This window comes from Pelophylax lessonae (assembly GCF_965119305.1).
Source record: "Pelophylax lessonae genome assembly, chromosome: 6".
NCBI lineage: Eukaryota > Metazoa > Chordata > Amphibia > Anura > Ranidae > Pelophylax > Pelophylax lessonae.
In genome coordinates this window covers 295257295-295284972 of record NC_138773.1, presented here as the reverse complement: position 1 = coordinate 295284972, position 27678 = coordinate 295257295, and the positions used below count along the sequence as shown (strand labels likewise).

The window sequence follows — 27678 nt, the reverse complement described above, 5'->3', positions numbered from 1 at the left end:
ACGAGTAATGAGGGAGTGTGCAGCAGAGCAGTGGCATCTTCTCCTGGCTGTAAACAGGTTGTGTATATATATGGGGTTTATTTCCTACCAGCAATTCACCTGTATGCTGCTGTCTCTGTAGAGGCTTGTTACGCTGTGCACTCTATATGTCCATTTCCTTTATCTCCCAGCCTGCTTTTTCTATGTGAGTTTCCCATTTACCTTTCCTGCATTCTTCTGTCCCCTGTGTCCTGTCCTTCCCCTGTGTCCCTTCCTTCCTGAGTGTCTCTTATGTGTATAGTATGAAGACCTGCCCAACTGTCCTGTATATTCAAGAGAGTTTTTGTTCTACCCAGATCAGAGACATGCTTCTGTCCTCTGTATATTCCTGTGTCTGGTGGTCTGTCCTTTATGCATTCCACTGACTATATTATCATAAACCGTGCAATGACCTGCTTATTTGCCCTGTGCCCTCTGCTGTCTGCCCAACTGTCTTGTGCCCTTGTGCTGCCTGCCTCAGTGTCCTGTGCTGCCTGCCTTGTACCTTCTACTGCCTGCCTCGGTGTCCTGTGCTGTCTGTTTTGTACCTTCTGCTGCCTGCCTCGGTGTTCTGTGCTGCCTGCCTTGTACCTTCTGATGCCCACCTTCCTGCCTGGTGCCTGCCTTCCTGCCCGGTGCCCTCTGGTGCCTGTCTCCCTGCCCGGTGCCCTCTGGTGCCTGTCTCCCTGCCCGGTGCCCTCTGGTGCCTGTCTCCCTGCCCGTGCCCTCTGGTGCCTGTCTCCCTGCCCGGTGCCCTCTGGTGCCTGTCTCCCTGCCCGGTGCCCTCTGGTGCCTGTCTCCCTGCCCGGTGCCCTCTGGTGCCTGTCTCCCTGCCCGGTGCCCTCTGGTGCCTGTCTCCCTTCCCGGTGCCCTCTGGTGCCTGTCTCCCTTCCCGGTGCCCTCTGGTGCCTGTCTCCCTTCCCGGAGTCCTCTGGTGCCTGCCTCCCTGTCCGGAGTCCTCTGGTGCCTGCCTCCCTGTCCGGAGTCCTCTGGTGCCTGCCTCCCTGTCCGGAGTCCTCTGGTGCCTGCCTCCCTGTCCGGAGTCCTCTGGTGCCTGCCTCCCTGTCCGGAGCCCTCTGGTGCCTGCCTCCCTGTCCGGAGCCCCCTGGTGCCTGCCTCTCTGTCCGGAGCCCTCTGGTGCCTGCCTCTCTGTCCGGAGCCCTCTGGTGCCTGCCTCCCTGTCCGGAGTCCTCTGGTGCCTGCCTCCCTGTCCGGAGTCCTCTGGTGCCTGCCTCCCTGTCCGGAGTCCTCTGGTGCCTGCCTCCCTGTCCGGAGTCCTCTGGTGCCTGCCTCCCTGTCCGGAGCCCTCTGGTGCCTGCCTCCCTGTCCGGAGCCCTCTGGTGCCTGCCTCCCTGCCCGGAGCCCTCTAGGGCCTGCCTGCCGCCCTGCCCGGAGCCCTCTAGGGCCTGCCTGCCGCCCTGCCCGGAGCCCTCTAGGGCCTGCCTGCCTCCCTGCCTGGAGCCCTCTGGTGCCCACTTCTCTGCCTGGTGCCTGCCTCTCTATCCTATGGTGCCTGCTCCATTGCCGCCTCCTCTGCCCTGTGCACTCCACAGCCGTCCTTTCTGTATAATAAAGTGACTCCACTGTTTCCCTCCCAATGTATATAGTACAGTCACCTGCCATGTCCAACTCTGTACCTTCCCCTGCCTGCCTCCCTGTGTATTTAGTACAGTCACCTGCCTTGCCCTGCCATAAATATTTCAGCATCCGTCTTCCTGTGTGTATAATACAGTCACCTGCCTTGTCCTTCACTATATGTTCTATTGCCTCCTTGTGTGTGTATAATACAGTCACCTGCCTGCCTGCCCTTTATATTCTATTTCCTGCCTGCCCTGTATATATGGTGCAGTTGCTTGTCTTGCCCTGTCCTGTATATTCTTTAGCTTGCTTCCCTATATGTACAGTACAGTCACCTGCCTAGTGCTGCCCTGAATATTTCAGTGCCTGCCTCCCTGTGTATATTGAAAAGTCTCCTGCCTTATCTTTCCCTGTATAATCCACTGCCTGCCTCCCTGTGTATATAGGACAGTCTCCTGCCTTATCCTTCCCTGTATATTCCAGTATCTGCCTCCCTGTGTATATAGGACAGTCTCCTGCCTTGCCCTTCCCTGTATATTCCAGTATCTGCCTCCCTGTGTATATAGGACAGTCTCCTGCCTTGCCCTTCCCTGTATATTCCAGTATCTGCCTCCCTGTGTATATAGGACAGTCTCCTGCCTTATCCTTCCCTGTATATTCCAGTATCTCCCTCCCTGTGTATATAGTACATTGTATCTCTGCTGTCTCGTGTCCTGCCTATACTGTACAGCAGTCTTTTTCTCTGTCCAGATTCTCTGGTTGTCTTCCTATCTGTAGATCTTTCCCATACTCCTCCTCCATCCAGCCCCCATCCTCTGGGAGTTTCTGGCCGCTGGGTTCATGCTACAGACTGTGTGCACTTGGCACGGGACAGGCACTCGGTTTGGTGTGCGGCAAATGTCACCCAAATGTCTTATGGCTCCTATCACCTACATACGGGGGTGTCTCTCCTTTCCTACAGGTATTCCTCAAAGAGGGGCTGGAGCAGCGGCTGGAGAAGAGTCGGGAGCAAGAACTGAAGAGGGCAGCCTTGGTTATCCGTGCGCACATCCAGGGGTACATCGCCAGGTAGGGATCACCTCCTCCCACCATTACATCTACATAGGACTTTACAAAACAATTCCTTGTTCTATGTGTTGGGAATTACACTGAGTAGAATCAGGGTCACCATTCAACATATCATGTATGTAATGACAATGCAACCAGTGCCTGCAAAGACTTCTCTGTTTTACCTTAAACTGAACTCTGAGCAGATATTAAAAACCCCACTGGAGGCAATCCTGTATGTATGAAAAAATATATACTAGTGTATATACCCGAATTTTACTTCTTATTTGTCACTTGTATTCTGCCGTACAGCAGCACCCAAACTGGGAGAGGGAGGGCCAGTCCGATGACCTGCATGCACTTGTGCTGACCAGACACATGCAGTTAGGAGAAGAGGGCAGAGAGGTGACCTCATCAGTCTGTTGCTGCTCCTTTGCCGTGATTAGGTTTTTTGCTTAACTTCCATCGAGAAAAGTCCGGTCACCGATCTGGTTGTGCTGTGTTTGAAGGGCTGTGTAAGTCTCAGGACTGGATGGACAGAAATGCAACCCTTTGGCAGTTAAAGCTGCTCATAGATTTATTTCAGATGTGTATTTGGTGCATTGCTGTGGCTTTCCTTTAATTGTTTTATAGTTACTACTAAGCCCTAAATCATGGAGCACTTAGTATGCAAATATCGCATCATTACCAATCGTGCATCTGTCCTCTATGGGCAGCTTAAAGTAGATCTCAAGTGTGTGTGTGTATGCATATCTATCTATCTATATATATATATATATATATATATATATATATATATATATATATATATATATAGATGTGTATAATGTGGATGTATGTATTATTTTTTAATTAATGACATTTTTTACTTTATTACTAAAATGTATTTTATTATTACAAATTACTATTTTTACTAATTTTTTTAATATTATAATATATACTTAGTATGCACATATGTATGTATGCGTGTGTGTGTGTGTATGTATGTATGTATATATATATATATATATATATATATGTTTGTGTGTATATGTATATATATATACAATATCTTACAAAAGTGAGTACACCCCTCACATTTTTGTAAATATTTTATTATATCTTTTCATGTGACAACACTGAAGAAATGACACTTTGCTACACTGTAAAGTAGTGAGTGTACAGCTTGTAGAACAGTGTAAATTTGCTGTCCCCTCAAAATAACTCAATACACAGCCATTATTGTCTAAACTGCTGGCAACAAAAGTGAGTACACCCCTAAGTGAAAATGTCCAAATTGGACCCAATTAGTAATTTTCCCTCCCTGGTGTCATGTGACTCGTTAGTGTTACAAGGTCTCAGGTGTGAATGGGGAGCAGGTGTGTTAAATTTGGTGTAATCGCTTTCACTCTCTCATACTGGTCACTGGAAGTTCAACATGGCACCTCATGGCAAAGAACTCTCTGAGGATCTGAAAAAAAGAATTGTTGCTCTACCTAAAGATGGCCTAGGCCAGTGATGGAGAACCTTGGCACCCCAGATGTTTTGGAACTACATTTCCCATGATACTCATGCACTTTGCAGTGTATTTGAGCCTCATGGGAAATGTAGTTCCAAAACATCTGGGGTGCCAAGGTTCGCCATCACTGGCCTAGGCTATAAGAAGAGTGCCAAGACCCTGAAACTGAGCTGCAGCACGGTGGCCAAGACCATACAGTGGTTTAACAGGACAGGTTCCACTCAGAACAGGCCTCGCCATGGTCGACCAAAGCAGTTGAGTGCATGTGCTCAGTGTCCTATCCAGAGGTTGCCTTTAGGAAATAGATGTATGAGTGCTGCCAGCATTGCTGCAGAGGTTGAGGGGGGGGGGGGGGGGGGGGTCAGCCTGTCAGTGCTCAGACCATACACCGTACACTGCATCAAATTGGTCTGCATGGCTGTCATCACAGAAGGAAGCCTCTTCTAAAGATGATGCACAACAAAGCCCACAAACCGTTTGCTGAAGACAAGCAGACTAAGGACATGGACATGGCTAATTGGGCCCAGTTTGGACATTTTGACTTAGGGGTGTATTCACTTTTGTTGCCAGTGATTTAGACATTAATGGCTGTGTGTTTGAATTATTTTGAGGGGACAGCAAATTTACACTGTTATACAAGCTGTACACTCACTACTTTACATTGTAGCAAAGTGTCATTTCTTCAGTGTTGTCACATAAAAATATATAATAAAATATTTACAAAAATGTGAGGGGTGTACTCACTTTTGTGAGATACTGTGTGACATTTTAGTTCTCAGGTTTAAAACTGCTTTAAAGTGATTGTAAAGTTTTGTTTGTTGTTTAAAAAAAAATGTTATACTTACCTGCTCTGTGCAGTTGGTTTTGCACAGAGTAGCCTGGATCCTCCTCTTCTCGGGTCCCTTTTCGGCTATCCTGGCCCCTCCCTCCTGCTGAGTGGCCCCACAGCAAGCAGCTTGCTATGGGGGCACCCGAGCCGAGTCACAGCTCCCTGTGTCCATTCAGACACCGAGCCCCGACCCTGCCCCCTCTCTCCTGATTTTCTGAATACTTTTGATTGACAGCAGCGGGAGCCAATTGCGCTGTGCTGCTGTCTCAGCCAGGGCTGCTGTTAGAAATCGCGGGGCCCCATACAGACTACCTGGCAGGGCCCCCCCAAGAAAATATTAAAGATATATTTAGCTAAAGTTACAACAAAATCACTATTATCAGACACAAATATAACATAACTCACATAATTCCTTCTAAATCTAAAACAAAAAAAACAATTTTAAATAAAAAAGAAGATGAGATGAGAAAAATATACAGGCTGGGCAGTTGGAGCTCAGTGATCAGAGAGACAGAGAGAGAGAAACAAAGTTACAATTTTCAAATAAACTCCTGAGCAGAGATAACATTAGAGCCAGTGCTGGGAGGGGGGCCCACGCAAGGGAGGGGGATTAGTGAGGGACGACTGTCTTTCTCAACAAATAAAAGCTGATAGCAGGGACAGGACAGATCAGATTCAGGTGCTGGAGGAAGATTTCTGTATTTGTTGTCCATCACTAATCCCCCTCTCTGTGTGGGCCCCACTGTGTGCTTGGGCCCCCTACAAGAGGGCTGGTGGTCCCCCCCTATCAGCGGCCCTGGTCTCAGCCAATGAGGAGGGGACTCCCAGGCAGCTTAGACATGCCTGCAACATCACTGGATAAAGATGGGGCTCACGTAAGTATTAGGGGGGCTGAGTTGGGGTGGGGGGGGGGGGTTGCTGCACACAGAAGTTTTTTTTTTTATATTCATGCATAGAATGCATAAGGATAATAAACTTTCTGACTTTACAATCCCTATAACACTTCTGTAGTCCACAATGGAACCGCTTCCAGAAAATCTGCCGCCAGCAGATTGAAAGATGAACCAATGGGATTATGGTTGTCACACAACTTCTACATATCATGCAATCTTCTCTCATCGTGTGTAGCTGCCTTAAAAATCCCATTGTAGGTTTGGGCTGTGACTAGCAGAACAAGGAGAAGTTTTTGGGGAAATTTGGTGCTTTGTAACTCTTTGCCTGGAGTAGTCGTGCCCAGATTCTTGACTATAGCTCCTTACTGATCCTTGAGTTAGGTATACAGAATAGGATGATGTGCGCTGTTTTAGTTGACCGACAGATGACCGAGAAATAAGTATAGGGTGTCCGCAGTTATGGAGTTAAAAAAAAAAAAAAAAAAGTAGGACATTCTTTAGGAAGCGGTGGAAGGACATTGTCCGGGGTTGTACAGTGATTGGAAATAGGCTGATAAATGAGTTTTCTATTTTTAGCCCCCGATGTTATTTGGGCTCAGCGGGCAGGATGTAGGACTAGGTAGTAATGTTTTTGTTTTAAAGGGAAGCCGTGGTGTATTTCCAGCAAGCGTCCATTGGAATCATCATTGTAACCTTTAATTGACAGTATTCTTGATGAGACTTTCATGTTTATGCATGTTTGCCCCTGCCCCACATTTGTAGATTTTTTTTTTTCCACTAGTTTGCATCCGTCCTGGTAAATGGCTGCTGAGATAAAATCAATTAAAGAAAAAAGTAGTTATACATAATAAATGTATTTATTTCTCCTGCCCTCCCTGTACAACAGGGCTCAGCAGGGGACAGAGAGAAGCAGCACAATAAATTGTGCAGAAATGCTAGAAATGTGCTGATTGGAGGAGAGAGCAGAGTGATGGAACTCATTAGTCCACTGCTTCTCCTTTCATTGTACAGTCAAAGGATGTGAGTATGGAGGAGACCTTGTAAGTAAATATGAAATTTCACTTCAAGGGCAGGTCCCCAGCAAGGCCTTAGTCAACTGCTTCTCCTTGCACTGTCCAGTCATAGAGTAGGGGTAGGTAGGAGGCCTGTAAGTAAAGTGAATTTGCACATACAGGTCAGGTCCCCAGCAAGACATTAGTTCACTGTCCAGTCATAGGGTTGGGGTAGGGAGGACACCAGTAAGTAAAAGTAAAACTGTACATAAAGTGCAGGTCACCTGCAAGAAATGAGTCCACAGCTTTTCCTTGCACTGTCCAGTCATAGAATGGGGGTAGGGAGAGGACCTGTAAGTAAAAGTGGAAGTTCACATAAAGAGCAGGTTCACTGCTTCTCTTTGCACTGCACAGTCATCGGGTGGGGGTAAGAAGGAGGCCTGTAAGTAAATGCAAAAGTGCACATACGGGTCAGGTCCCCAGCAAGACATTAGTCCACTGCTTCTCCTTGCACTGTCCAGTCATAGGGTTATGGTAGGGAGAAAACCTGAAAGTAAAAGTGAAACAGCACATACAGGTCAGGTCCCCAGCAAGAAATTAGTCCACTGCTTCTCCTTGCACTGTCCAGTCATAGGGTTATGGTAGGGAGAAAACCTGAAAGTAAAAGTGAAACTGCACATACAGGTCAGGTCCCCAGCAAGACATGAGTCCACTGCTTCTCCTTGCACTGTTTAGTCATAGGGTTGTGGTAGGGAGGAAACCTGTAAGTAAAAGTGAAACTGCACATACAGGTCAGGTCCCCTGCCATAAAATAGATCACTGTTTCTCCTTTTCCTCTCCAGTTATATGATGGGGGTAGGGCAGAGACCCAAAGGTAAAAAAGGAGCTTCACATAAAGGGCAGGTTCCCTACTAGACATTAGTCTGCTGCTTCTCCTTTCACTGTCCAGTCACATGTTTGGGATAGGATAGAGACCTGTAAGTAAAAGTGAAACTGCACAAAAAGATCGGGTCCCTTGCAAGAGGATGGGGGAAGGGAGGAGACCCATAAGCAAATGTGAAACTGCAAATACAGATCAGGTCTCGTTCCTGATATCATTCCACTACTTTTCCTTTCACTCTCCAGTAATAGGATTGGGGTAGAAAGGAGATCTGCAAGGAAAAGTGAAACTGCACATGAAGAAAAAGTAAAATCCAGGCAAACAATACACAGTTGGAAAAAAAATATATATATAAATTTTTTTTTTTTTTCTTTTCCAACTGTGTATTGTTTGCCTGGATTTTATCATTAGGGAATCTAGTTGTCACCTCCTCACTTCCAGCAAGCTAGCTGGGCTATGGAGCAGCAATACACTGATCAGTCATCGGCTGGATTCATTCTGCTCTCTCCACCTGTCAGCATGTTCCTTTTCCACACGTATACCTTGCAGCAGAGCCTGATTGGCTCCTAAAATATCAACGGATTTCAGCTTCAAAACATATTTAATGTGAAGTACATTTTATTTTTTTTCTTCTAATTTACAGGAAGCATTATAAAACCGTCCGTCTCAGTATTATCACCATTCAGAAGAACTACCGGGCCCACTACTGGAGGGCTGCCTACGTGCGCCTCCGACTATCGGCTCTGCAGTTCCAGAAGCACTGGCGCGGGAGGACGGCCAGACACCTCTATCGGCAAATGCTGGAAGAGGAGAGGAAAAGACGAGAGGAGGAAGAGAGGAAGAGGAAGGAAGAGGAAGAGAGGCGGAGGAGGGAGCTGGAAGAGCAGAGAAAACTGGAGGAAGAGAGGAAGAGACGAGAAGAAGAGGAGAGAAAGAGACGAGAAGAGGAAGAGAGGAGGTAGAGTGGTGAAGAGTTCACTGGTCTGATGGCAATCCTAAACACAGGATTATTAAACATGCGTGTAAAATGTACATACACTCCCCTCCTGCTCAGGGCACCCCACTATATAGGTTGGCAGTAGCTTGGGATTCTGGGATTATGCAGAGAGATTCCCAACTCTATCCATCCTTGTATGGTCTAATTATACACATTCCTGATCATTTTGATCAGCTTTTTTTTTTAACAGAGCTAAAATACAGCCTATTCATTGTAATGTGTCTATGCACACAGGCGCATAAATGAGCGCCGTACATTCTTCAGTAAAAACAAAATAGAAAAATCTGCATTTTTGGGCAGTAATTTACGCCTCATTCGCACAAATGGCCATTTAAATAATGCACAAAACAAGAACAGGAGAATACGTTTCTGCGCATTCGTGCAAAATTGCGCGAACACATAGGCGCAAATAAAAACAGATGGAAAAGTAGATGCTCAAACAGGAGTATTGTGTGCAAGAGGCCTTAGAGTTGTACAGGCTTCTTTCCTGTACTAAAACTGTTTTTTTTACTAGTAATGGCAGCGATCTGTGGTTTTTAGCGGGACTGTGACATTGTGGCGGACACATCGGACCCATAACTGACATTTGGGGGGACCAGTGACATTACTACAGTAATCAGTGCTAAAAATATGCACTGTTACTGTAATAATGACACTGGCAGGGAAGGGGTTAAACAGTGGGTGATCAAGGGGTTAAGTGTGAGCCTAGGGGAGTGTTTTCTAACCCTGGGGGGGGGGGTTGGACTTTTGAAATGATCACAGAGACCTGTGATCCTACTTAGAAGGATCACAGGCACTCTGTGATCATTCTAGAGAGAAGAACGGTCAGCTGTGTTTACAATTGCTGACCGTCCTTCTCTCTCGCAGGTGCCGGCAGCAATCGGAGCCACCGGCCCCATGCACTGGAGTCCCCGCTGCCTAATGGGGGCGGGAGCGCGCCACCTCTGCGGTGGGCGGTCTTTAAGTGGTTAAGGGAATTCCTTGGGGACCCTCAGGTCACCAGAGCTAGTGTCGCTATTGGAAGATTTCCCCTCTATTATGTTTCTGGAGACAACTCAAAATTTGGGATTTTCTTTTACTTTCAATTTAAATGATAATGGTAAACAGGACAAATAGAGAAGGGGGGATCTTCCTAGCATGGGCACAGACCACAATAAAAACCCGACAGGGGCTCTAATCTTTCTCCACTCTATCAAAAATTAAAAAAAAAAGTTTTGCCTTTTAGTTATATTTTAATGCTTAAAGCGGAGTTCCGGGCACAGAATCGTTTTTTTCAATGAACATACCCCCGAGACAGTCAGGGCTAGTACATTCCACAATGGCTAGCCTCTGATCTGTCCCGGTTCGCACTTACCTGCAAGAAGAAATACTCACTTTTAAAATTTCTTCTACAGCGTTGCCATCTCTGTTGTGGGCAGCTGAAGCCGGCGCGGTCCTCTTCTGCGTCCTCTTCCGTGTCTTCTTCTCCCAGAATGCGCCTTCACCGGCCCCTCTCGTCACTTCCGGTGCGGCGCCGCATTCCTCCACAGCTTCTGGGCATGCCCAGAAGCTGTTTAGCAGGGAATGCGGCATCGCCTCAGAAGTGACAAGCGGGGCCGGTGCCGTCGCATTGATTCCTGGGAGCGATGACGTTCAGCTCCCAGGAATCATTGCAAACCGGAAGTGACGGCGCGGGCCGCGGCCGCCGAGGGAGGAAGTGGAAGATAGGTGAGTATTTCTTTCTACAATTACAAGGTAAGTAAAAAAAAAACAAAAAATCCTAACTATCCAATTCCTTTTCAGGTGAAGAAAAGCAAGCGGATGGGCACAAAATCGATTATGTCGATTTTGTGGCTGGAACTCCGCTTTAATTTCAGAATCCCATGCTTGGCCCTTCCCCCTCCCCTAATGCTGGGTGACAGGTGTGGGTTAGTACACCCTAGGTCACGTTGAGATTTTTGTAACCAAATGTCCCAGTATTTGTGGCTCCTGGGGTGCTCCAAAACAAAATTCTACCTGCAAGTTTCCTACTGGATCAAAATGGTTTGCTGTGCTTGCCACTACTACAGGTACACTTGAAATTGCTTTTCTGACTTTAGCACGCTTGCATTATTTCCTGGATAGCCTCATAATCGCTGTACAATGAAGGACCTTTTCTGTAGCATTACTTTGTCCAAACCTTGGCACCCCAGATGTTTTGGAACTACATTTCCCATGATGCTCATGCGCTCTGCAGTGTAGGTGAGCATCATGGGAAATGTAGTTCCAAAACATCTGGGGTGCCAAGGTTCCCCATCACTGTGCTTGAGATAGAGGACATGCTGTGCAGGATCTCACTACTTAGATTAGAAGTTTACTTTCACAGCTTTTGAGAAGGAGTGTTGAGCTCTGACATAAGGAATAGCCTTGTATGCCTGTTTATAGGTTGAGTATGTTCTTATGGATTGTTTTTTTTACCCCCTAGGGAACAGGAGAGACTGGAGGCTGAGCTCCGCGCTGCACAGGTTAGTCATCCTGAAGTACAGTGATACTTCTGCAATCTTTAACCACTTTACCACCGGAGGATTTTGCTGTCTTCCGTCCAGGCCACTTTTTGCGATTCGGCGCTGTGCGACTTCAACTGACAATTGCGCGGTCGTGCGACGCCGTACCCAAACGAAATGTACGTCCTTTTTTTCCCACAAACAGAGCTTTCTTTTGGTGGTATTTGATCACCTGTGCGATTTTTACATTTTGCGCTATAAACAAAAAAGAGCGTTTATTTTGAAAAAATAACAATATTTTTAACATTTTTTTATATGAAATTCCCCCCAAAAAAGATGTAAAAACCAATTTTTTTAAACATTTTTGGCCAATTTGTTTTCTGCTACCTATGTTTGGTAAAAAAAATCGCAATAAGCGTATTTTGATTGGTTTGCGCAAAAGTTATTGCGTTTACTAACAAATGGGAAAGATTTTTGTCATTTTTGGTGTTTTTTTTTTTTAACGAGTAATGGCGGCGATCTGCAATTTTTTTTGCGGGACTGCGACATTGCGGCGGACAGATCGGACCCTTGACTGACATTTTTGACACTTTTGGGGGTACCAGTGACATTACTGCAGTAATCAGTGCTATATATATGCACTGTTACTGTAAAAATGACACTGGCAGGGAAGGGGTTAATTTTATTGGAGTGGGAGGGGTTAATGTATGCCTGGTGCTTACTGACGTGTGGGGGGGGGAGGTGACTGAGTGAGTCATGGACAGATCGGATGTCCAGCTATGCTGAACACTCCGATCTGTCACTCCCTGTCACTATGGAGATCCGCCCACTGTGTTTACACACAGCGGGCGGATCTCCACACTAGATCCCCGGCGATCGGGGCAGAGCAGCGGCGATCGCCGCTGCTCCTCCCCTGGCCCGACTCCCGCTGTGAATGAAAACAGCGGGAGCGAGCCTCCGGCGGCACGCAAGCGCCGCCCAGAAGGGGGAGTGTCTGACGACGTAGTACTACGTCGTCAGACGATAACGAGCCACTCTGCCGCAGTAATATTACTGTGGGCGGAGGTAAAGTGGTTAATAGAAGATACACCAGGGGTTTATTTTTAATAAAACTGGAAAGTGCAAAATCTGGTGCAGCTCTGCATAGAAATCAGTTAGATTCCATTTTTACCTTGTCAAAGCTTATTTGAACAAGCTAAAGTTAGAAGCCAATTGGCTGCCATGCAGAGCTGCACCAGATTTTGCACTCTCCAGTTTTACTAAATCAACCTCCAATTGTTAAATGCTAAAAGCTACAGCTCATAGCAGCTTTTGGCAATGATCATTTAGCAGTATAATATAGTCGGTCATACTAACTTCTAGTAAAAGGTCACTGGGAATGATTTTCAGAGGAAAAAAAATGAAGCCTGTTTATGTCCAGTCCTGGCTTTTTCTTGTGTCTGGGTGGCTTCATTGCAGTATTTAGTCACACTGCCTGCAGCCTGTTAAAGTATATGACAGGCTGAAATATGCTATGGCTGTATGCTGTATGGAGTGGTACTCCCACTTAGGCTACGTTCACATGTGGGTGTAGTGGATCATGGGCAGAATCACCGCGATTCTGCCCGCGATCCGGAATCATTGCAAATCGCAGGACACCTGTGCAATGCCCGGAATTTGCAATGGCACCCCAAACGCTGTGCGATGTTGCCGCGATTTCCGCCTGCCAAATTGCGGTAACATCGCGCAAACAGAATCGCGGAACGCATGATGCACAAAAGAGGCTCCTGTACCTTTTTGGCCGTCATGCGTCCCGTGATTCTGTTTGCATGATGTTACCGCAATTCGGCAGGTGGAAATTGCGGCAACATTGCACAGCGTTTGGGGTGCCATTGCAAATCACGGGCATCGCACAGGCGTCCTGCGATTTGCAATGATTCCGGATCGCGGGCAGAATCGCGGTGATTCTGCCCGTGATACGCTACACCCACATGTGAACGTAGCCTCAATGTTGTACAGTACACGTTAAGGGACATGTGCCCAGAACACAAAACGCCTGTGTTCCAGACATACATTCCTAAAGACACATGGCCTTAAACATGAGTACCATTCCATACAGTGTCCACCCGCAGTGTATTTTAGCCTGTCATTGACTTCTGCAGGCTGCGGGTAGCGGTCTGGATGCTGGACCTGTGCCACCCAGGGTGCACAAATAGATTGTGGCAAGATTGGGCACAAGTGGGTTATTTGCCTGGTGTACATGTGGCTTTAGAAACCAGCTGTTCCCTTTTTCTAGTATGAGTTTGAAAGGTAATGTTTGATGTCCTGGATGCAATGATTGGTAGCTCTTTCTTCATGGATGAGTAGGTGACCCTGTACAGTAGTTCCACACTGTTCTGTATTGGCTGACCTAAAATCATAGATTGTTCCTGTTTTTAGTTTCAGTTTGAAATTAAACCAGTAAAAAAAGACAGGACTTAAAACCATAGGGGTCCTAGTGCAATATTTAAATTAAAGAGGTTGTACACTCGTTTAAAATGTTTTTTTTTTTTTACAACCTGCAAGAGAAACGCATAATGAGCTAGTATGCATCGCATACTAGCTCATTATGAAATACTTACCTTAGAACGAGCCCCCGCCGTGCCGCTCACTCACCTGTATGACGAGCGACATGTTCAGTTGCCCGTCTTCCGGGATCGCGGCATCCGGCCATCTGATTGGCCGGAGCCGCGGTGACGTCACTCCCGCGCACGCGCACGGGAGCCGACGGTCACGGCACAGGGCTCTGAAGGAACGGCACGATCAGCCGTTCCTTCAGAGCGCATGCGCCAGTGACGTCACTGGCTGCATTAAAGGTAAATATCTCCTAAACGGTGCATGTTTAGGAGATATTTACAGTACCTATAGGTAAGCCTTATCATAGGCTTACCTATAGGTACAACTTCCTGAGGAGGGTTTACTTCCTCTTTAAGTTGTGTCCTCGTATCTTAAACCAAATGTCTTGGAGTGAATAGGAAGGAGGAGACTCTGTATTGAAAAATACACCGCATCCCCGAATAGAGCTAAGTTATAAAAGAGGCCCCCACCTCTCCTCCAATTGGAAGGGATGGCGGGAAAAAATGGGGATTGTTAAGTGCCCAACAGGTTGTATAATTTAATAATGATACAATAATCCACAAATAAATAAGAGCATAATCAATGTATTGATGCATCAAATGTTAAAAGTAATCTATATTGTCAATATAGCAGTAACCTTGCCACACACAAATATATAAACAACCCGAATTAACGGGATAAGCAAGTGCAGATACAAGTGCAAAAGATTCTGGATAAACGCGTTTCGCCCGATTTTGGGGCTTCTTCAGGATCCACCTATATGATGTTAAATACACTCATACAGCATCAATATCATACTTACCTTTGCCCCCTCTCTGTTCAGCGATGTCCGCAAGTCCCTCGGCCATCCTGGCACTTTCCCTCCTGATTGGCTGGGATACAGCCTTGGCGTCATTGGCTCCCGCGGCTGTCAATCAAAGTCAGTGAGCCAATCAGGAGAGAGAAGGGGCAGGGCCGAACGTCAGCTCTGTGTGTGAATGGACACACAGAGCTGCAGCTCGGCTCAGGTGCCCCCATAACAAGCTGCTTGCTGTGGGGGGGGGGGGGCACTTGATAGGGGGAGGGGCCAGGAGCAGGAACGAGCGACCCGATAAGAGGCAGATTCAGGCTGCTCTGTGCAAAACCAACTGCACAGAGGAGGGAAGTATAACATGTTTGGTATTTTTTTTTTTTTTTTTTAAAACAAGACTTTACAATCACTTCAAGGTCAAAATCTCATCCTTTTCACTTATATGTTCTCTTTTACCATCAGGATTATAGCTCTTTTTATAGATTCAAAAGTTTGAACCTTTTTGAGTTGCTAATCAAATGTTGAAATCTATTTACAAATGGATATGGCTTTCCCTTTTAGGAAGAGCAGGAGAGGGCTCGGAATCTGGAGAACATTTTGCTGCAGGAAGAGGAGAGAAGACAGATGGATGAGATACTAAGACTGGAGAAAGAAATTGAGAAACTCCACCAAGAACAGAAACTGGATGGCGTCTCCATCTCGTGCATTGATACTCGGAATGAGGTGACACGAAAGCGAGAAGAGGAGATTCACAAGTTGGAGAAGGAAGCTTCCAGAGTGGCCCAAGAGTTCTTGGAGCTCTTGGACTTTGGTCATTTGGATGAGAGTGCCAACAGCCTGGAGAATGGAATTGATGGAACTTTACATGTTGATGGGAGCTTGGTTGCACCTCTGGCTGAGGAAGAAGTGGATGAAGGATTCCATGCAGATGATGAATTTTTGCCACCTCCGCCACCTATGCTGTTGGAAGACGACGTCCCGAGAACCAATGATAGCTTCTCTGAGGACGGTACCTACATGAAAATCCCTGAAGACCTTATTGGCAACTCCACAGATTCCCAAGTTTCTCCACTGGAGCCAGTGTCTTCTCAAGATGCTTATACTGCCATCTCGGATAGGTCAGAGAGCATTTATCAGTGTTTGTCTGATAACCAGAGTAACAGCGAAGAAGCTCAAGAACCCATTTACAGCTACCCACCTGACGTGGAATCTGATTATGACCATGAAGAGTTTGATGAAGGCCCACCAGGTTCAGCTGATGCTAGGAACTCAAGTGATGGCCAGCTAACTGATGAAGAGATACCTCGAATTTCCAAGCCCAGCAGCTATGGATCTCAGTGTGGAAGTCTGGATTCAGTGAGTATCAAAATAAAGTACCCCCTCCCCCAACACAAATCTTTTTAGATTAGGATAAGACACAATGTGGTTGATTTACTAAAGGCAAATAGGCTGTGAACTTTGCAAAGTGCAGTTTCACCCTGCAGGTGCAGTTGCTCCAGAAATGAGTAAATGAGGTAAAGTTTCACTTTGCAAAGAATACCCAATCACGTGGAAGAAAAATAGAAAAACAGCATTTTTGCTTGCACAAGATTGGATGAAGTCAGCAGAGCTTCTGTTCATTTGCTTAGCTCTGGAGCACCTGTTCTTGCAGAGTGCTACTGCACTTTAAAAAGTGCACAGTCTATTTGCCTTTAGTAAATCAGCCCCTATGTTTTAAGACCTGTTCTGAGATTTTCTGTGTTTTATGAGTATAAAGAATCCTTTTTTTAAGATATAAAATTTATGATCGCACAATTTGTTCTTGACTTTAAAACACCTCTGTCATTAAAATAAAAGTGAAAATCATGGTGCCTCCTGCAAATAGAAGAGTTCAAATATTCTGTATTGCAATGTGACAGCTTGCCTGAAGAATTTGCGGTCTGGTCCCCTGCTGCACTCAGTGGTTTCTCCCACCAGCCCCTACATCACTACAGTACACAGGAGCCAATGGATGGAACTACTGCATGCAACAGGGGGGGACAAGCCACCTGGCACACCTTGCTAGTATGTTGAATGCTGGAGATTCTTCAGGCTGTAGTATCTCTGCACTACACCACAGATGAGTTGTGAGAGAGCCACGTATGAACTTTCTTCTTTACAGAGGGCACTTTGGTTTTTATTATAGCAACATATTCCTAAAAAAAAAAAAATAAAAGGTCCCATGCACACTTTTCAAGCTAGCCATGAAAACTGTTTTAACTACCCAACATGAAATCCGAGGTTTCTGTTGCATACATTTACAAACATGTGTAAAGCTACACTGCAGCATCAAGGCACCTCTGAAAAGTGCTATCCCTAACTTAGAACTATCTTAGTTCCCAACTATGGGGCATATACAGTATCTCACAAAAGTGAGTACACCCCTCACATTTTTGTTAATATTTTATTATCTTTTCATGTGACAACACTGAAGAAATAGCACTTTTCTACAATGTAAAGTAGTGAGTGTACAGCTTGTATAACAGTGTAAATTTGCTGTCCCCTCAAAATAACTCAACACAGCCATTAATGTCTAAATAGCTGGGAACAAAAGTGGAAATGTCCAAATTGGGCCCAAAGTGTCTATTTTGTGTGGCCATCATTATTTTTCGGGACTGCCTTAAACCTCTTGGGCATGGAGTTCACCAGAGGTTCACAGGTTGCCACTGGAGCCCTCTTCCACTCCTCTATGACAACTTACTGGAGCTGGTGGATGTTAGAGACCTTCACCTTCCGTTTGAGGATGCCCCACAGATGCTCAATAGAATTTAGGTCTGGAGACATGCTTGGCCAGTCCATCACCTTTACCCTCAGCTTATTTAGCAAGGTAGTGGTCGTCTTGGAGGTGTGTTTGGGGTCATTATCATGTTGGAATATTGCCCTGCGGCCCAGTCTCTGAAGGGAGGGGATCATGCTTTGCTTCAGTAAGTCACAGTACATGTTGGCATTCATGGTTCCCTCATTGAACTGCAGCTCCCCAGTGCTGGCAGCACTCATGCAGCCCCAGACCATGGCACTCCCACCACCATGCTTGACTGTAAGCAGGAAACACTTGTCTTTGTACTCCTCACCTGGTTGCCACCACACACGCTTGACACCATCTGAACCAAATACATTTATCATTGGTCTCATCAGACCACAGGACATGGTTCCAGTAATCCATGTCCTTAGTCTACTTGTCTTCAGCAAACTGTTTGCAGGCTTTCTTGTGCTTCATCTTTAGAAGAGGCTTCCTTCTGGGATGACAACCATGCAGACCAATTTGATGCAGTGTGCAGCGTATGGTCTGAGCACTGACAGGCTGACCCCCCACCCCTTCAACCTCTGCAGCAATGCTGGCAGCACTCATACGTCTATTTCCCAAAGACAACCTCTGGATATGATGCTAAGCACGTGCACTTAACTTTTTGGTCAACCATGGCAAAGCCTGTTCTGAGTGGAACCTGTCCTGTTAAACCGCTGTATGGTCTTGACCACCGTGCTGCAGCTCAGTTTCAGGGTCTTGGCAATCTTCTAGCTTAGGCCTTCTTTATGTAGAGGAACAATTCTTTTTTTTTTTCAGATCCTCAGAGAGTTCTTTGCCATAAGGTGCCATGTTGAACTTCCAGTGACCAGTATGAGAGAGCGAGAGCGATAACACCAAATTTAACACACCTTCTCCCCATTCACACCTGAGACCTTGTAACACTAACGAGTCACATGGAACTGGAGAGGAAAATTGCTAATTGGGCCCAATTTGGACATTTTCACTTGGGGGTGTACTTACTTTTGTTGCCAGCGGTTTAGACATTAATAGCTGTGTGTTGAGTTATTTTGAGGGGACAGAAAATATACACTGTTATACAAGCTGTACACTCACTACTTTACATTGTAGCAAAGTGTCATTTTCGTCTTCAGTGTTGTCACATGAAAAGATATAATAAAATATTTACAAAAATGTGAGGGGTGTACTCACTTTTGTGAGATACTGTATACAGCAACGCACAAACTGAGAGCAGGCAGATGACATGTTTTTCTATCAACATTACCAAAGCTTCTTCCTCTTTATATTAAAGTGGATCTTCAGCCAAAAAAGGGAAGTTCTGCATGTCTGCATCCTCACCCCTCTTTAAGTTTTGGCACTCTATTTTACTTTTTTACTAGTAATGGCGGCGATCTGCGATTTTTAGCGGGACTGGGACATTGCGGCGGACAGATCGGACCCCTAACTGACATTTTTGACACTTTTGGTGGTACCAGTGACATTACTACAGTAATCAGTGCTAAAAATATGCACTCTTACTGTAATAATAACACTGGCAGGGAAGGGGTTAACACTGGGTGATCAAGAGGTTAAATGTGAGCCTAAGGGAGTGTTTTCTAACGGTATGGGGGCGGGGCTTGTGAAATGATCACAGAGACTTGTGATCCTATATAGAAGGATCACAGGCGCTCTGTGATCATTCCAGAGAGAAGAACGGTCAGCTGTGTTTACAACAGCTGACCGTTCTTCTCTATCAGCGGGGAACGATCGCTGATGTCAGGCGGCAATGGGAGTCGCCTGCCCCGTGCATCGGAGTCCCGGCTGCCGAGTGGGGATGGGAGTGCGCCGCCGGAGGGCGCGTGCTTGCCCCCTAGCTGCAGGTGTGCGACCGAAGTAGCCCTACGTTGTTTTGCGCAGGAGGGCCGCCCTGCCGCAGTATATAAATGCGGTGGGCGGTCCGGAACCGGTTAAAGCGTAGTCCAGTTTGCACATGTGCAGTGGGAAGCCAGTGCCACAGGCAGTCGCAGCCGGCTTCTCAAAGTAAACATGCTGACGCCAGGAGTCAAAGTCTGAGGAACATCTGGCTAGGGTCCAGACAGTGCTGGATCCCTGGACAGGTAAGTGTTCTATTATTAAAAGTCAGCAGCTACTGTGTTTGTAGCTCCTGACTCAAATGTGTTTGTTTCCAGGGTGGGGAACTGCTTTAAATCATTTTTGTGGCATGCATATATTATAAACAAGCTTTATTTTCATATTTACCATTTGCCATTAAGCCGGCATGTGGCAAGCTTTCCAAAGTATCGTCTCTCTCATGCTTTTATGGTTGGGTTTTGAAACTGAACTGAAAGGCAGGAGATATTAGATTACATAGACTGCAAAAATACCCTCAGAGTCTGACTCTCCACTCCCTCTCTCCTAGCAGAGAGTCATTTATACACATAGGAAGCCAAACAAGCTTTGGAAACAGATTGTCATTGACTTTTTTTTTCTATTCAGTAAGGTTGATTTACTAAAACTGGAGACTGAAAAATCTGGTGCAGCTCTGCATAGAAAGCAATCAGCTTCCAGGTTTTTTTTTTTTCAAAGCTTAACCACTTAAGCCCCGCAAGATTTTACCCCCATTCCGACCAGGGAGTTTTTTGCGATTCGGGACTGCGTGACTTTAACGGACAATTGCGCAGTCGTGCGACGCTGTACCTAAACGAATTTGACGCCCTTTTTTTCCCACAAACAGAGCTTCCTTTTGGTGGTATTTGATCACCTGTGCGATTTTTTGATCATGCGCTATAAACAAAAAAAGAGCGTCAATTTTGCAAAAATAACAATATTTTTCAAATTTTTTTATATGAAATTCCCCAAAAAAAAAAAGTAAAAATCAAAATTTTTTAACATTTTAAGCCAATTTTTTTTATGCTACAAATGTTTGGTAAAAAAAATCGCAAAAAGCGTATTTTGATTTGTTTGCGCAAAAGTTATCGCGTTTACTAACTAAGGGAAAGATTTTTGTCATTTTTGTTGTTTTTTTTTTTTAACGCGTAATGGCGGCGATCTGTGATTTTTTTTTTTTGCGGCACTGCGACATTGCGGCGGACAGATCGGACCCTTGACTGACATTTTTGACACTTTTGGGGGTACCAGTGACATTTCTACAGTATGAAAAGGGTTTAAATACCAGCGCTATGGAGTTTTCAGTACTTTTTGGACTAAAAAATGGTGGTGTAAGCTGCCCCCAACCTACCACTGAGGTAGTAAAATGGTAAAAGGTGCAAGTGATGTTGGGACCGGCGCTACCACATAAATATTGTGTTTGTGCAATTTCATACACTGTGTAATTCATATAAAACATATAAAAGTGCATATAGTGCTTAAACCAAAGTGCTGCGTGCTGTAAAACCTTTTATATATTCGCATGGGCTGTGCTCAGTGTACCATATAAACACATGTATACATATAAAGTGCTGAGTGCTATTGATAACCACGTGTGTGATTGCGTGCTAAACAAAGTTTGGCGCCAGTGGGTGTACCACAAATTGCACCGTTGCTTACCGCACTCTTAGGATGGTGGCTCAGCACTCCCTGGTCACTCTAATTTCCCAGCATTTGACCCTCACAGCACCGTGTTGTCATTGTTCAGCCTTGATGGTCATTTCACCATCAAACAAACATGGCGGCAGCAAGACATGTGCTCACATCTGTAGGCCTTTGGCCTACAGATGTGAGCACATGTCTTGCTGCCGCCATGTTTGTTTGATGGTGAAATGACCATCAAGGCTGAACAATGACAACACGGTGCTGTGAGGGTCAAATGCTGGGAAATTAGAGTGACCAGGGAGTGCTGAGCCACCATCCTAAGAGTGCGGTAAGCAACGGTGCAATTTGTGGTACACCCACTGGCGCCAAACTTTGTTTAGCACGCAATCACACACGTGGTTATCAATAGCACTCAGCACTTTATATGTATACATGTGTTTATATGGTACACTGAGCACAGCCCATGCGAATATATAAAAGGTTTTACAGCACGCAGCACTTTGGTTTAAGCACTATATGCACTTTTATATGTTTTATATGAATTACACAGTGTATGAAATTGCACAAACACAATATTTATGTGGTAGCGCCGGTCCCAACATCACTTGCACCTTTTAACATTTCTACAGTAATCCGTGCTATACATATGCACTGTTACTGTAAAATTACACTGGCAGTGAAGGGGTTAACTTTTTTTTGAGAGGGAGGGGTTGTGTGTCCCTAGGGGTGTGATTCTAACTGTGATTGGCTGTGGCTTGAGGTGTAGGAACAGTGATCAACGGTCCTACATAGTAGAACCGTATGATCACTATTCCTACACAGGGGAGAATGACAGGCGGCTTGTTTACATCAGCCGCCTGCCTTTCTCCCTCTACACCGACGATCGCCGAGTGACCGTCGGACATTGGGTCTGCCGGTCACACGCGTGCAGGGGGGGTCCGTGACCGCGCCTCCGGGGGCGCGCGCTCGCTCCCTAGACCCTCACAGGCTAGCGACGCTCTGCCTGTGAGGGGCTGACCGCCGCATTAAATAGTCGTGCGGCGGTCGGCAAGCGGTTAACTGAACAAGGTGAAGTTAGAAGCTGATTGGCTACCATGCACAGCTGCACCAGATTTTGCAACCCAGTTTTAGTAAATCAAGCCCATTGTGTATTTGTAAAAAAGGAAATTATACAAATAGTTAAAAAAAAGCTATAAAACATCCATACATAAATGTATAATAAAGTAATGTTGATAAAAACACATTATGCTTTCTCCTAAGGCAGTGTGAATAAAATCTTTGAGGACTTCTAATGCAGGACAGATCAGGCGCTGGTGCGCTTGATGACAGCGGTTACCTGTGTCAGATCCAACTTGGACTTTGCTAAGAGAGTCCCTGGATTTGTTGAGGTTTCCCCTTGTTCAGTTGACTGTTCAGGTTTTACATACTGTTGCATTTTCTCTACAGTTTCTGGACAGTGATGAGGAAGTGGACAGCCACATAGACACTGATGAGGAACTGATGACATCCCGGGTCACTCTCTTCAATGGAGGCGGACCACCATATTTTCACAGTTACCTGTACATGAAAGGTAGGACGTTCTCTTAAAGGTATATGTACTGTAACAGAAGTTAGGTCGCCTACAATTTTATTTTTTTCATGATGTAACAAACAGGGTTTTGCTGTATTTTGGATGGAGTAAGTCTTTGTAGAATGGAAAGTACCCGTGCTTGGTCTTCAACAGTGAAGGTGGTGGTGCTGTTCTGACCAGGAATTCTGGAAGTATATTTCCCTATATTTCCCCTATAAATTATACAGGATTTATATATTATTATACAGGATTTATATAGCGCCAACAGTTTGCGCAGCGCTTTACAATGTGAGGGAAGACAATACAGTTACAATACAATTCAAAACAGGAGGAACTAGAGGGCCCTGCTCGTTAGAGCTTACAATCTAGAAGGGGGGTCAAGTGAAACAAAAGGCAATAAACCGTGGGGGATGGGTTGATGGAGAAAATTGAGGTATATTTGTTAGGTGTGGGTAGGATAGGCTTCTCTAAAAAGGAGGGTTTTCAGAGATCGCTTAAAAGCTAATAGAGTAGGAGATAATCGGACAGATAAGGGTAAGGAGTTCCATAGGATTGGAGAAGCTCTGGAAAAGTCCTGGAGGCGAGTATGGGAGGAGGTGACGAGGGAGCTAGAGAGCAGGAGGTTTTGAGAGGAACGAAGAGAGCGATTAGGTTGGTATTTTGAGACGAGGCTAGTGATGTAGCTGGGGGCTAAGCTGTGGATGGATGTGTAAGATGTTAGTATTTTGAATTTAATTTGTTGGGTGAGCGGAAGCCAGTGGAGGGCTTGACGGAGAGGAGTAGCAGACACTGAGCGATTGGTGAGGTGAATGAGTCTGGCGGCAGCATTCATGATGGATTGAAGGGGGGATAGCCTGTGCAGAGGTAAGCCAACGAGAAGGGAATTGCAGTAGTCAAGGTGCGAGATGACCAGGGAGTGAACTAAGAGCTTTGTTGTGTTTTTGGTTAGAAAGGGGCGTATTTCATCTTTGGGTGTCCAAGCTGTCGCTTACCCCTCCTTCCCGCACTCCCCTTCAATACCTGTTCCATGATACACGCTCCTCAATCAAACGCTACAAACGTAGTATAGTTCCTTTCCTGCTGAACGCCGCCAAGTGCCTCATACCGAGGCATTGGCGGAGTTCCACCTGCCCCACGCTTTCTGAGTGGAAGCGTGAGGTCAACCTGGTGATGGAGGCGGAACGGCGAGTTCTCACATCACAGGGCAGGGAGGAACGCTTTAAGGACACCTGGATGGGGTGGATGTATTACTCTGATGAGATCTCAGAGGTTCACACACCTATTATTAGCGGCTGAGCTCTAGGACCCCGACCTAGCCTTCTCCTGCCGGGGGCCCGTGCCCCCAATCCGGACCTCCCTTTCCCTACCTGTTTTACCCTCCCTGTTTGTCTCTTCCCCTTTACTACCTCTTCCCTTCTTTTTCTTTCTCCTGACTTTCTTTCTCTCTCAACGTCTCTTCCCTGAGGCCAATGGCTGAATCTGCTGAAGTATATACTGTAACGTGGATACTAATGTGCACTGATGTTGACACTATGTGTGGTGTCTGTCGGGCTCTCCGGGCTCCTTTGCGGAGTTCCCCCTTTTTTTTGGGCGGCACTGACAGACGCGGCGCATCCTGGGGGTCATTGGATGTACTTACTGTTTGGCCGATAATGGCACACGCTTTCACAATGCCTGATTTACTGACCCCTATGGACAATCCTGTTTCACTAATGATGTCCGGACTGAACATAATGCCGAATGTGCCTTCTCTGTATTTCTTTTTCTAAATGCATTCCTGTACTACTTTGTTATTTTATGTTTTTTGTACATGAATTTGCATTTGATAAATAAAGATTATTTAAAAAAAAAGAAAGGGGCATATTTTACAATGCCTCATGGGGCGTGAAGTTCCGCAACAGTTGGATGGCCGTAGTTTTCGAAATCCTTGGTCTAGCTCATGGACTTTAAAGACGTCAAGATGGGGATCCACGTGCATTCCCCATAACTGCCTAAGAACTGGAATCAAGTAATATGTTCTCTTTACTAACTAATGTCCTGCTGCATTTTTTCTCGTTTTAGAGAAAAAAAGGCACATCTGATTATTTGCTCCGCAGGGCAGACATTTTTTCCCATCCAGTTATAATTGGGGAGGTCCTAAGTTTTCTCACAACTTTGCTAAAAATATATAATAGGCTTTCACTTCCCCCAAAACTTGACAGTTCTTAGATCATTGTGAGCCCTCATCCCCCTCCCCCGTCCCCTTTCCCAAGTCACGGGCTGCATGCCCTCGTGAGATTCACCTCTGACATGTGATCATCCTATGTTTCTCTTGGGGTGTGAAGAATTTCCCAGAGACTAATGGCTCGTATACATGATCAGAAAACCAGAGGACTTTCGGAGTGATCCTACTATAATCTGAACGTTAGTACAGAGCTTTCGAGAGCCTATCACGACAGTTCTTTCAACATTCACGCTTGTGCGACTAGACATGCAACTTTGGACATCAAAGTCGCATGATAAGTCGTACCCCATGTTTTCCAATGATAACTATTCATATATGTACGACTTAAAGTCACAGAGACTTCAAAGTAGTTCATGCACTACTTTGGTCCGACTTCCATGCAACTTGAGGACCATAGACTTCAATGTTAACCCTCGAAAGTTGCAGAAAGTCATACCTGAATGTTTTACATGCAACAGTGGGTCGGACTTTGCAGAGGGACAAGTCGCATCCAAGTCGCACTCATCTAAAGTTGCATCAAAGCTGCACTCCACAGTCGTGCAACTTTGAAGTTGTACAAGTGTGAATGGAGCACTATTATGAGCCAACACATATTACTGGAGAATTGCAGATTCTGGTTGCTTATCGTGCAAGTAGATTGTAAGGAGACTTAAGCCAGTCAGGTGCTCAAGACATGCCCAGTTTTGGGGAATTCACGGTTACCTTTAAAAGGGTCAGTCCACAGAAAACAGGGTCAGTCCACAGAAAACTATAAGCGCTGGAAAGGTTTCTTGTGCTGCTCAGAAATTTTGGTGAAGAGATCAGTTTTCCCATATTTGAGCATATGCCACAGCAATTGGAAGGGGTTTCCATCCTCCCTTTTGAAAGGCTTGATTAATATTATTTTCTAAAGAATTCAACATAAGCATTGAGAACATCCAAAATAACACTGCTTTAGCAGAATTCCTGATATTTTAATTTTTAATGTCAGCACAGAGCCAAATCTATGTTGAGGAAAGCTTGGCATTAAGTGCCCCCAAGGCTTCGAACAGGGTTCACTAAATGGCGGACCGCGGTTCAGACCCAGACTGAGCAACAGTCCTGTCCTGTTCGTACCACGGCCATGCCACTTATAAGTTTTGGTGTCCTCTCTCTATCTCGGGTCTCCAGCACAGTTGCCATTATTATCCTTACAGGATATTCTTATCCAGAGGTGCTGCATATCGGGACACAGAGTGGGATTTGGTAATTACCTGTTTGTTAATGTAATAAGTTGGGCAGCTCCCGCACTCCATCTCAAGATCCAACACCTCCGGCCCCCTGTCTGCTGTAAGGATGATGGTGGCAGCTGTGCGGGAGAGCAGAGAGAGAACACTCAGATGCTGTGCCTCTGCCCTGGTAGGACTGTGCAGGGGAGGCTGAATGATGAAGCGGGGACCGTGTTGAGGAGAAGGGGGCTATGACTGCAAGGCGTGATGTGTAAAGGGGGCACTGTGATATGTGAAGGAGTACTGAGGGCACTGTTGGTCTACTTTAAAAGGGGGACTGTGATGTAAAGGGGGACTGTGGACACTGATGTAAAGGGGGAGCCATGATGTTGAAGGGGAATGTGATGTGAAGGGGCGGTTGTGGATAGTCATGTACAGGGGGGACTGTGCTGTGTTATAATAAACAAAATGTGAGCAAAGATAAAAATAATTGTAAATAAAAAAATACAAACGTGCAAATAGTGCTAAAAAAGCCTCCTTAAGGCCCCTTTCACACAGGGGAGTCCGTTGGAGGACTCAGTTTTTCTCAGCAGGGGATCGATCCGCTGATCCCCCGCTGAGCAGGTGGATGGCAGCTCTGTGTCCGCGATGTGTGCGGAGACAGGGCTTTCAGGTCCCCGCTGTTCTCTATGGGGGGAATCGGATGAGAATGGACCGATCTGCTGGATGGATGAAAAATAGGGTTTCCATCCGTCCAGATTTGACGGATCGGATGTCAGCAGACATGTCTCCTCTGACATCCGATGCCCCATAGAGATGCATGGGGCATCCGTTCAGATCCGCCAAAAAAAAAAAACGGACAGGCGGATCTGAACGGTCCGCCTGTGTGAAAGGGGCCTTAAGGTAAATAAAGGATAATATGGTTTGCTAAAATAAAGTGATTGTAAAGTCTCATTTAAAAAAGAATAAATAACAAACATGTTATACTTGCCTCCTCTGTGCAGTTGGTTTTGCACAGAGCAGCCCGGATCCTCCTCTTCTTGGGTCCCTTGTTGCTGCTGCTAGCCCCTCCCTCCTGTCGAGTGCCCCCACAGCAAGCAGTTTTCTATGGGGGCAGCCGAGCTGAAGCTTCCTGTATCTATTCAAACACGGAGCTGTGATTCGGCGCCCCCCCCTCTCTCCTGATTGGCTAACGGACTTTAATTGACAGCTGCTGGAGCCAGTGGTGCTGCGACTGTGTCTCAGCCAATCAGAGGGAGAGTCCTGGACAGCCGAGGGACTCATGGACAGAGATGGGCTCAGGTAAGAATTGGGGGGTGCTGGGGGGGGGGGGCTGCTACACACAGAAGGCTTTTTATCTTAATGCATAGAATGGATTAAGATAAAAAAAAAAAACTTCTGACTTTACAACTCCTTGAAATATAACAACACAAAATAAATGATAAAGTTCAAACAGTGCTAAAATAGCCTCCTAAAATTGCATAGGGGGTCATACATACATATACTTTGCATATATACAACTGATGAAATAACCCAAATCAACAAATCAGTCTGTGAAAGTCCATAATTAGTGAACAATCCCGGAGTGGAATAAATCAAGCTTCCACTTCGAAAGTGCGATGTAAACGAAAAAGAGATCCGCCACCAGCAACAACCTCTTGGCATACGCCTCTTACCTGATATGTAGGACCATAAGTTATAATGGTGAAGTAGGCCCAAGATAAACATAAACAGCTGACCATCTATTAAAGCGGTAGTATCCCGCTTTTTGACACTTTTACCTACAGGTAAGCCTATAAATTACCTGTAGGTACAAATAATATCTC

General features: G+C 45.7%; 1 protein-coding gene across 1 annotated transcript in view; it reads left to right on the top strand.

Annotated features, from left to right (window-relative positions):
* LOC309558028 (unconventional myosin-X-like) overlaps positions 1 to 27678 on the top strand; it is a 299530-nt gene that overhangs the window by 210335 nt on the left and 61517 nt on the right. Inside the window, exons 22-26 of the mRNA XM_082260951.1 lie at positions 2558 to 2664; positions 8379 to 8693; positions 11176 to 11215; positions 15141 to 15935; positions 22318 to 22441. Coding sequence (XP_082117077.1) covers positions 2558 to 2664; positions 8379 to 8693; positions 11176 to 11215; positions 15141 to 15935; positions 22318 to 22441 — 1381 coding nt within the window. The remainder of the gene's footprint in view (positions 1 to 2557; positions 2665 to 8378; positions 8694 to 11175; positions 11216 to 15140; positions 15936 to 22317; positions 22442 to 27678) is intronic.